Source organism: Nicotiana attenuata, unplaced genomic scaffold (assembly GCF_001879085.1).
Source record: "Nicotiana attenuata strain UT unplaced genomic scaffold, NIATTr2, whole genome shotgun sequence".
Taxonomy (NCBI): domain Eukaryota; kingdom Viridiplantae; phylum Streptophyta; class Magnoliopsida; order Solanales; family Solanaceae; genus Nicotiana; species Nicotiana attenuata.
The window spans coordinates 358,101-368,654 of NW_017670241.1; the positions used below are offsets into that span (position 1 = coordinate 358,101).

The window sequence follows — 10,554 nt, forward strand, 5'->3', positions numbered from 1 at the left end:
CATGAGATGAATGCCTATAGAATACTGAATGATCAGCTTCTGTTCGGGTCATTCCAAATTGGTGGACAACAGTTCGGAAACGGCCAAACCATGCCCTAGGAGACTGCTCGAGACCATAAGAGATCGACGAAGTCGACAGACTAATCCAGACTCCCTCTGAGCAACAAACCCTGGTGATGACATGAAGGAAGAAAGAGAAGAAGAGAAGTATTCTCGGGCATTATCACTGATTAAATTCTTTATGGAAACACTAAATTGATTGCGAATCTCAGTACAAAAGTTCTGAAAAATAGAGAACAATTCAGATCTGTTTTTCATTAAAAATAACCAAGTGCACCGAGAATAATCAGCGATAAATGTAACAAAATAATGAAATCCTAGTGAAGAACTGACACGACTTGGACCTCATATGTCCGAGCGAACAACTTCAAACATAGAGGAAGACCTATTATTGACACGCTTTGGGAAAGAAGCACGAGTATGTTTCCCAAGCTGACATGACTCACATTAGATAGACTGGGGACCATCTTCTGTAGCTTTGAAAGACTTGGATGTCCCAATTGATTATGAAGCAGATCAGAGGAAATAGCGGACGTGAAGGCAACTGGTGGTTTTGGAATGGATAGTTTGTACAGACCGTGTGACTCTTGTCCTCTTCCAAACACCTGTCTCGTACTCTGGTCCTGCACAAAAACAGAATCCTCAGAGAAGATTACAAGACACTTGAGGTTGTTGGTTAATTTATAATGGAAATACGATTATACGGACATTCAGGTGCAAAAAGAACTGAAGTTAAAGGTAAAGAAGGTAGAGGGTGAGCTGCACGTATTCCTTTGATAGCAGTCTTTGATCCATTAGCTAAGGTAATAGTAGAAAAGACAGATGGAGATTAAGGACAGAAAGAAAATTTTTGTTACCAGATATATGATCAGTAACACCAGAGTCAAGAATCCATGGTCCAGGAAAGGAAGACTGTGCGACATAGGCAAAAGAGTTACTATGTTGCACTGTGCAAGCTTTAGATGAGGTAGATGACTGTTGCTTTGATGATTGGTACTGAAGATAATCATTATAATCTGCTCCAGTCAAAGTGATAGAGTGAGATGATCTATCCTTGACATCTGGTGTAGGTAGAATACCATCTCCGTTGTGAGCCACATTGATTGCATGTCGAGGACGATCATTGTTACGTGGAGGCTTACCATGAAGCGACCAACAAACATCACGTGTATGCCCTCCCTTATCACTGTATGTGCAATGTTTAGTGCTTTTCCCTTTTCCTTTTCTGGGTCCATTTTGAAAAGTGTTAGTTTGTACAGCCAGTATAGAAGTATCATATGAGTTTACCTCCGGTGTAGATGTGATGCGCAACAATTTGGCAGATACTTCCTCCAAGGTAGGAACGCATGCGCTAGCAAGAATCTGGTCTCGAACTGAGGAGAGATCAGATCTTAATCCAATCAAGGCTAGAACCATAAAAAATCTATCTCTCTATCTCTCCTGATCATCCAACTTGTCAGTAAAAGGCATACGAGAATCAAATTGATCCTTTAAGTATTCTACTTGACCAAGATAGCTTGCCATGTCTTGTTGATTTGTTGCAGGTGGACAATGTCTGAAACTACCTTGTAAATAAGTTGTATGTCATTTGTATACAAGGTTTTGGCCTTGTTCCAAACCCTGCAACATGTCTTACATGACTGAAAACGATTTAAGTAACTTACTTCCAAGAGAGTTCCATAGAGGACTGCATAATTGAGCATCTATTTTAACCCAAGTTGGTCTATCAGATGCTCCAATCTCTGTATAATTCTTGATCAAGTGATCTTCATATCCTTGACCTATAAACCACAATTGTACAGAAGCTGCCCAAGAGGTATAATTTCCACTACCATCCAACTTAACAGTAGTAATTGTTGGAGATGGTGAAGAGGAAAAAATCAACTTTCCAGTAATTTGATTTTCAACTGCTTTATCATCTCCCATTGTTGTATTCATTACACAGGAACTGCTGAAAGTAGTGGACGAGAGTAACTACAAAACAAGAGAAATAGAGAAAACTGATGAGTCGACCAAGGAGGATCTGGTTCTTCTATAGTCTTTTAATTCAAGGAAGAAAAATGAGATGGAGCAGAGACTCAAAACCCTAGCTCTGATACCATGAGAAAGAAGAGAAGAAAGATGGTGAATAGAGTGCTTGATTATTCCCTCAAGCTGTTGGGTTTAAATAACCTTTGACAAAAATACAAATAAGGAAAGACTACAATTACAAGCCTACAAAATCTCCTAATTACTTAATTACAGGGATTTGTGTGATTACAGGGATTTGTGTATCTTTTCATATTCACATAGTATCAATTCTTGCCATATTTAACAAAATATAAAGTAGCAACAGCTTATAATGGTTTAATCATTACAACGAGAAATTTTTGTCACTTTAGCATGTCATTTTTATGGGAAGGAGTTGAAAGCTTGTGACATAAGTTTGCTGATTTTACCTTATTCTGTCCATTATGCAGGTGGAAGTAAAAATTGATAATTCTTTCGAGAATAACGACATTGTCGACTTCACTATTGAAGCTTCACTCTATGACAGCGGAAATTGGGTTAGCCGCTCAGACCATATTGATTTGCTTTCTGCTAACATTGCGGATCTAGAGTTAGTACTGTCTTCTGATCCTTGTTTGGGATTTAAAGGCTACATGCTTGTGGGGAAGGTGCAAGCACCTAAACTTTGGTCTGCAGAGCAAGTAAGTAATTTTTCTCAACTTTAAATCCAAACCATGATAATGTTTTACAATGCTGTTTTCTTTGTTTGATATTTCATATAGGGCATTTTTATCTAAACGCAATTATTGCACACTCATCAGATGCTACACTCGGACTCATTTGAAATAGGGTTCGGGTTTAGCACTTATACTATGTTCCATTACATAATAGTAGCAGTAGTACAATGTTAATCATTTATTATAATCTGGTAGTCTGCTTTTTCTCCTGCACTCCCTTGCAGGGAAGCTTAAGAGTGCCAGGAATCTTTCTCCTGTATGCTTTATCATGAAATTCGACTTCTACATTTTGAATGGCCTTGTCATATATTGAATTCCGAAGCTTTAGTTAAGATTTGCATGATGTATTTCCAGTTATAACTAGGAAATGATGGAAGACTTTTGATACCCCGTGTATAAACTTCGCTCTTTCTTAGGTCCCCTTAGCAAATTGGGTTTTAAGTACACCATGATACTGAATGTACAGCCTTCTCCATGATTATATCAATCTCACATTTGAAAATTAACATTGTATTAGGAAGTCAGCTTTGACATGTTGCTTAGGCAGGATGAGACTTGGCTTGTAGTTGCAGAAATTGACCCTATTATCATCGCTTTCTAGGGATTGAGCTCAGTCTTTCAATTTATCAGGACTGAATTTCAGATGGTCCTCTCTGACCTCAAATAGATTTAATTTACTCTAATGCACTTGCTGCAACTTTGAAGAAATGCCTTATCCATTTCATTTATCTGCTGACAGCCAAATCTCTACACTCTTGTTGTCACCCTAAAAGATGCATCACGGAACTTGGTTGATTGTGAATCATGCCAGGTTGGTATGAGAAAAATATCAAAAGCCCCAAAACAGCTGCTAGTAAATGGGCATCCAGTAGTAATAAGAGGAGTGAACAGGCATGAGCACCATCCACGTCTTGGAAAGACAAACTTGGAGTCCTGCATGGTCAAGGTTTGTTTGTTAGTTCCTTTTTCTTTTTTCTTTTTGTTTAAACGTTTGATATGTTGATCTTCACTGTCAAATAGCAGGCGTACTTATAGGTTATCATTTTAATATCTTCCTATTTTCTGTTGAAGACAAATCACACTATCCTGTTACTTCTTGTAGGATTTGGTTTTGATGAAACAAAACAATATTAATGCTGTCAGGAACAGCCATTATCCTCAGCATCAACGCTGGTATGAGTTGTGTGATCTGTTTGGCATGTACATGATCGATGAGGCCAATATCGAGACACACGGTTTTTTTGATTATCCAAATTATAAGCATCCTACACAAGAATCTTGTTGGGCTGCTGCCATGATGGATCGTGTGGTCGGCATGGTTGAAAGGGACAAAAATCATGCCTCTATTATAATATGGTCCATAGGGAATGAGGCAAGCTATGGACCGAATCATGCAGCACTTTCTGGTATATACCTTTTCATTATTTTCACTGTCCATTTTCTGTTTTGAGAACCCTTTGTTCTTCAAAAAGTAAAGTGCTAATAAGCTTTCCAAGGGATGTAAGGACACTGCTTCTTGTGCATATACGTGTGGGCACAATTTCAAAAACAGATGCTTCTCTTCAGTTTTCCCCATTTGAGCTATAGGAGAATTAATTTGTGTCTTACTTATAGAGGAACAGTAGTTTAGCCACAAAACCATCCCTGAAGGGACCACTTTTAATATACTTCGTTAACATTCCTAAGGCATGTTTGATATATTGGTTACATCTATAATTGCTAGGTAGATTTGGTTATAGTTTAATGATCAGAACAGTACAAATATCTAAAGGGGCAGCCCGGTGCACTAAGCTCCCGCTATGCGCGGGGTCCGGGGAAGGGCCGGACCACAAGGGTCTATCGTACGCAGCCTTACCTTGCATTTCTGCAAGAGGCTATTTCCACGGCTCGAACCCGTGACAGAACAGTACAAATATCTGAATGACTAAAATTACTGACTAATGTTTGTAAATACCCCTTAGAGAACCAAATCAGGAGGATGCTCAATTGACAACAACAACGTACCCAGTATAATCCTACAAGTGGGGTATGGGGAGGGTATTGTGTATGCACTATGCAGACCTTACCCCTATCTTGTGGAGGTAGAGAGGCTATTTCCGAAGACCCTCCGCTCAAGGAAAAAATGAAAAGGAGCTATAAGCAGTAACAACAACGATATCGTAAAATAACTGAAGCGAAAGATATAACAGATGTAAATATAACAAGACTATACGAAAAAAGAGAAAGAGAAAAAGAAAAAAGAATACAAGACTATACTACTGCCACTGGGATGACAAAGGAATACACTCAATTACCCCCTAATCTTTTACCCTAATCCTCGACCTCCACACCTCCTATGTATGTCATGTCTTCACTAAGCTGAAGTTACACATGTCCTGCCTAATTACCTCACACCAATCTCTCACATCTCCTCACAGGGGCATCAACGCCTCTCCTCTTCACATGCCCGTACCATCTTAACCTCACTTCAGGCATTTTGTCCTCCACGGGGACCACTCATGCCTTGTCCCGTATAACTTCATTCCTAATCTTATCTCTCCTGGTATGTCTGCACATCCATCTCCACATCCTCATCTCTGCTACTTTCATCATTTGGATATGTGAGTTCTTAACTGGCCAACACTCTGCCCCATATAACAGTCGATCTAACTACCACTTTGTTGAACTTACCTTTAAGTCTAGGCGGCACATTCTTATCACAAAAACACCGGATGCGAGTCTCTGTGTCATCCATCCCGCTCCAATACGATGTGTGACGTCCTCGTCAATCTCCCCATTCCCTTGGATTACTGATCCTACGTATTTGAAACTTCCTTTCTTGGAGAAAACTTGGTTTTCAAGCGACACTACCACGTCCATATTACGGTTCTCGTCACCGAACTTGCACTCCAAGTATTCTGTTTTGGAGGCTCAATTGAAGAAAGTAAAAATCAAGGACCAGAGGCTAAGTGCGTAATATACTTTATTATCCTGCATGTGATATTTGTGTTATAGTGGATCATCTAGGTGGTCAAAAGACATTAACACACTTGTTTCCTGATGTGTCAAGTTATAAAACAAGCTAGCTTTTGGGTCCGTCTATGCAAGCTTTGTATCTAAACCCCCTCCTTAGTTGGTCATGTTCACCAACCAAGTTAGAGACTCTTTCCAGGTTGGGTACGAGAAAAAGATACGTCAAGACTGGTGCACTATGAAGGTGGTGGAGCGAGGACATCTTCAACAGATATTGTGTGCCCCATGTATGCACGTGTGTCCAAAATAGTTGAAATAGCAAAAGATCCAACTGAACAACGGCCTTTGATATTATGCGAGTATGGTCTTCCATTATCCATATCTTTTTTCTTGGTCAATTTCACTGCTCCTTAATTTTGAAAAGTATGCAATTAATTTACTTTGAAAATTGTTGGTGTAAAACTGTTCAGATATTCACATGCAATGGGAAACAGCAACGGGAATCTCCATAAATACTGGGAAGCAATAGATAGTACCTTTGGTCTGCAAGGAGGCTTTATATGGGATTGGGCTGATCAGGTTTGTTCATGATTTAGGATTGGTCCTGTAACTTAGGACATATTTTAACAATATTGACTGCCTGGAGGAGTTAATGCAGTCACCAATATAATTTTGCATTGCAGTTGTTTCTCTCAACATCTTTCCCAGTTTGTTGGTTTCCCAAAACATTATCGTTACTCTGTTTCTATGGCTTCAAGCTGTTCCTTTGAGTTAAACGCAAATGTATGTTTATTGACCTAAGATATTTAGACATGTAAACCCTATGTAAGATAGATTCCTATCAAGACAGATAGTTGAATGTAAATTCAAATACTACGACTAATGCCTGCTCTAATTAGATGAAAAAGGAACTTGGTGGGTGTCCCTCTAGTCTACGTGTATATTGCAAAAAGCAGAATTGGTTCATATCCTGTTTAGAAGACACACGTTTTTTGATTTTGGATCTAGCATTCTGTGCTTCAAGGTAACTTTTGATGTGAAAGGCATGTCGTTGCTATTTGCAACATTGTCACACGGAGAACCACACTAAAACCATCTGTCTGCATAATTGTTGCGTGACATTTTGAAGCCTATACAGTTGCTGAAAGCTTCAACTCCTGCACTGAAAGTAGTAGTTGTGGAGATGTTATATCTTTCGTTATTTCAGTTGTGCTTCCTTTTTAACTGAACACTATCATTTGGCACTTCCAATAGGGGATATTGAAGGAAGGTCCGCGTGGAAAAATGTGCTGGGCATATGGAGGTGATTTTGGGGACATTCCTAATGATTTAAACTTCTGCCTAAATGGCATTGTATGGCCTGATCGAAGTCCTCATCCTGCATTACATGGTGAGTCGACAGTTCTCTTGTTTAATAATTTGTTTTTACCCCTTGTCTTACAAAAAGCTTTGCAAGACTAATAGCAATAAGTCACATTAACTAACCTTTTTTTTTCCAAAAAGTGTAGGGTATGAATATGGAACATTAAGCAATGTTGAACAAGTAATTGTTGTTTCAGTTGTGTATTCTCTTACATACTTTTAGGGGTAAAGCTTTTAACATGTTGGGAGTCTTGCAAGTTTTTCCCGTTATGTCTGGAAATTTATGGGGAGGGCGAAGGAGGGAACAATTGGGCACTATGTACAAAGCATTTACAAACATGCCTGAGCATGTGATCTGCGTTGGACGATGTAACTGAATTTCACAAAAGTACTGGTGCTTGCTAAACTTGAACATGTCTAACTGTTTAACATTTTTGCTGTCAGAGGTTAAGTTTCTTTACCAGCCAATCAAGGTCTCATTTAAAGAAGGCATTGTTAAGGTAATATTGTATACCACTTAAATTTTCTGTTCACTTATATCAATATCTTTTACACAATAAATAGTCTTTTCTGTTCAGATAACAAACATGCATTTCTTTGATACTACACAAGCGTTGTTGTTTAACTGGGTACTTCATGGCGATGGGTGTGAACTTGGCTCTGGGATCCTCCCTCTACCTGTCATAGAACCCCAGAGAAGCCATGAAACAAAATGGGAATCTGGCCCATGGTTTTCTGCATGGACTTCATCTTCTGCAGCAGAAATTTGTTTAACAATTACAGCAAAGATTTTGCACTCTACTCGGTGGGCTAATAATGGTCACCTCATTTCGTCCACACAAGTTCTGTTGCCTAACAGAAGGAGAGTTGTCCCTCGTGTACGTCGCTCTTAATTTACATGTCTTCTTGAGTCTAGTAGTCTTTTTTCTCAGACATCACTGACAATTTTAAGAACTGTTATTTTCTTAGATCATTAAAAGCACCGATGCGACTTTACTTGGTGAAGTTCTTGATGACATGATAAAGGTTGGCCAGAACAACTGCTGGGAGCTGAAATTTAACAAACGAACTGGTGGTATAGAGGGATGGAAGGTAAATACTTTGTGGTTCAATAAATTGAGCGGTGGTACAATATTGTATCAAAAACTATATGGTTTTGATTATTTAAAGAAATGGACCTTGAGTCTAACTCCCAAAAGCTAGCTCATGAAGTGAGGGCTGTACATGACCATATGTGGAAATAACCCATCCCCAAATGAATGCAGGTTAAAGGAGTTTCAGTAATGAATAAAGGCATCTATCCCTGCTTTTGGAGAGCACCAACTGATAATGACAAAGGGGGAGGGTCTCTGAGTTACTTATCTAGGTGGAAGGCTGCTAATCTTGACAAGGTAATCTTTGTGAACAAAAGTTGCTCAATTGAAAGTATGAACGGTCACGAAGTGAAAATATCAGCTACTTATCATGGCATAGCAAAAGCAGAGGAGCAAACTCCTTCAAATGCAGCAACTTCCAGTGTTCTCTTTGAGGTTGACATGACGTATTTGATATATGGTTCAGGAGATGTTGTGCTAGAGTGCAATGTAAAGCCCTGTCCTGATCTTCCACCTTTGCCACGTGTCGGGGTTGAATTTCAGTTGGATTCAACTATAGACCAGGTTAAATGGTATGGAAGGGGGCCATTTGAATGTTACCCAGACCGGAAATCTGCTGCTCATTTAAGTATTTATGAGCAAACCGTTGGCGAAATGCATGTGCCATATGTTGTTCCCGGGGAATGCTCAGGCAGAGCAGATGTTAGATGGGTGACGTTTGAAAACAAAGATGGAGAGGGACTTTATGCTTCCATGCATGGCGACTCTCCAACCATGCAAATGAATGCAAGCTACTACAGCACCGCTGAGCTCGAGAGAACTACACATAATGAGGACCTCAAGAAAAGTGAAAACATCGAGGTACTTCATTTCCTGACTTATGCACGCTTTGTTGCATTCCAACTTTAACTTTCTTGTACACTTCATCTGTGCTTTCACTGGCTATTTTTGCCTCTTAAACAATTTACTCGAGGCTTTTGGTTTACTAGTCGAGGAGCAAAACCAACTTTTTGGACCATTTCGGAGAATGAGCATCTTTCTTTTTGGTCTCTGACGCAAGAATTACACTATCCATCAATTGGATTCAAGGATCAGAAAAGTACTAACTATATAAGCAGAGTAAACCGTACCTCTTTTGTTGAAGGATGCATTTGGAATTAAGTTGCGCATTAATAGGATGACGCGTTTATAATCATAATGAAGGAAAAAAAAAACAAAATGTATTTGTTTCCCTAGAGTGTCTGGGAGAGCGATGGGGTGGACGCTAGCTCCCTTAGCTTGTTGCGGCTACTTCTCCTTTTACAATCTATTGTTTCAAAGGCTCCATTTGGTATTTCGAACAATGTTTCCCTTGCTCATTTTTTTTATTTGATATTTGGTTGTCTTATATTTTTGAACATGTGTTTCTTGAAGAAAATATTTAACATCAATATCTTACGTCCTATAAGGGTGTTAACATTTGTATTACAACTCTCATTACCCCATGTTGCTTTCTCTCACCAACTTGTAAACATTGTTTTCATTCACTTAACAGCATACTCCATGCTGCACCCTCCACCCTACGCTACTATACATGCCATTGACTTGTATATCCAATCAAATGCTGAAATATGATTCAGCGTATTTTTCTTTTATGAAAAAAATTGTGCTGCCGTATCAGATTAATCTTGAAATTATGTAATAGGATTTTGACATTGATTTTCTGCATCTCAGGTGCATCTTGACCATCGGCACATGGGTCTGGGAGGAGACGATAGCTGGTCCCCTTGTGTTCATGACGAATACCTTATTCCAGCCGTGCCATACTCTTTCTCCATAAGGTTTTTCCCAAAAACTGCAGCAACCACTGGAGCTGATATCTACAAGTCCCAATTTTTGGAGGAGTGATTATTGATGACTTCTGTAGTATCATTTGCATTGTTCACTTTTAGCACATGGAATTCATCAAATTTGGAACTCTGACTTAATAAAACATGTCGCTGAAGTGAAAGCCGCTTTAGGCTGCAGATCCTTTTACTTGAAGAACAGAGTTGTTGCACATAAGTTAATCTTCTTTCCTCAAGTAAGCTTCATTTTTTTTTTTTGCTTTTTCTTCTATTGATAGTGTATTAAAGTACTTCCCTACAGATTGTTGAGTACTGTACTTGTGAAACTGCAGCAAATGTCACTTTATCTAGCATTGATTCAAAAAATTTAAAATTATCCAGGAGCTATATTCAGAAAAAGAAAACAAATAAAGCGCACTTTACTAAGATTGTCATCAACTCTCGCGACTTCTTATCCTACCAATAGAGAAGTCCAGTAACTACTCTATAAGGAGAGAAAAAAGATGGCTGAATACATCGGCAACCCCTCAGACC

The 10,554-nt window shown here is 39.0% G+C and overlaps 1 protein-coding gene across 4 annotated transcripts in view; it reads left to right on the forward strand.

Moving 5' to 3' along the window:
• LOC109236510 (beta-galactosidase) overlaps positions 1-10,320 on the forward strand; it is a 34,376-nt gene extending 24,056 nt beyond the window's left edge. For 3 of the 4 annotated variants that reach the window (XM_019402702.1, XM_019402703.1, XM_019402704.1), the window contains exons 8-18: positions 2,520-2,750; positions 3,526-3,732; positions 3,889-4,192; positions 5,938-6,097; positions 6,209-6,317; positions 6,993-7,128; positions 7,545-7,600; positions 7,679-7,978; positions 8,070-8,192; positions 8,366-9,055; positions 9,908-10,278. In XM_019402702.1, the coding sequence (XP_019258247.1) occupies positions 2,520-2,750; positions 3,526-3,732; positions 3,889-4,192; positions 5,938-6,097; positions 6,209-6,317; positions 6,993-7,128; positions 7,545-7,600; positions 7,679-7,978; positions 8,070-8,192; positions 8,366-9,055; positions 9,908-10,081 (2,490 nt within the window). In that variant the 3' untranslated portion in view covers positions 10,082-10,278. Of the gene's footprint in view, positions 1-2,519; positions 2,751-3,525; positions 3,733-3,888; positions 4,193-5,937; positions 6,098-6,208; positions 6,318-6,992; positions 7,129-7,544; positions 7,601-7,678; positions 7,979-8,069; positions 8,193-8,365; positions 9,056-9,907 lie in introns of all 4 variants that reach the window. The other variant, XM_019402701.1, reaches the window with a different exon arrangement.
• The last annotated feature ends 234 nt before the right edge of the window (positions 10,321-10,554 follow it).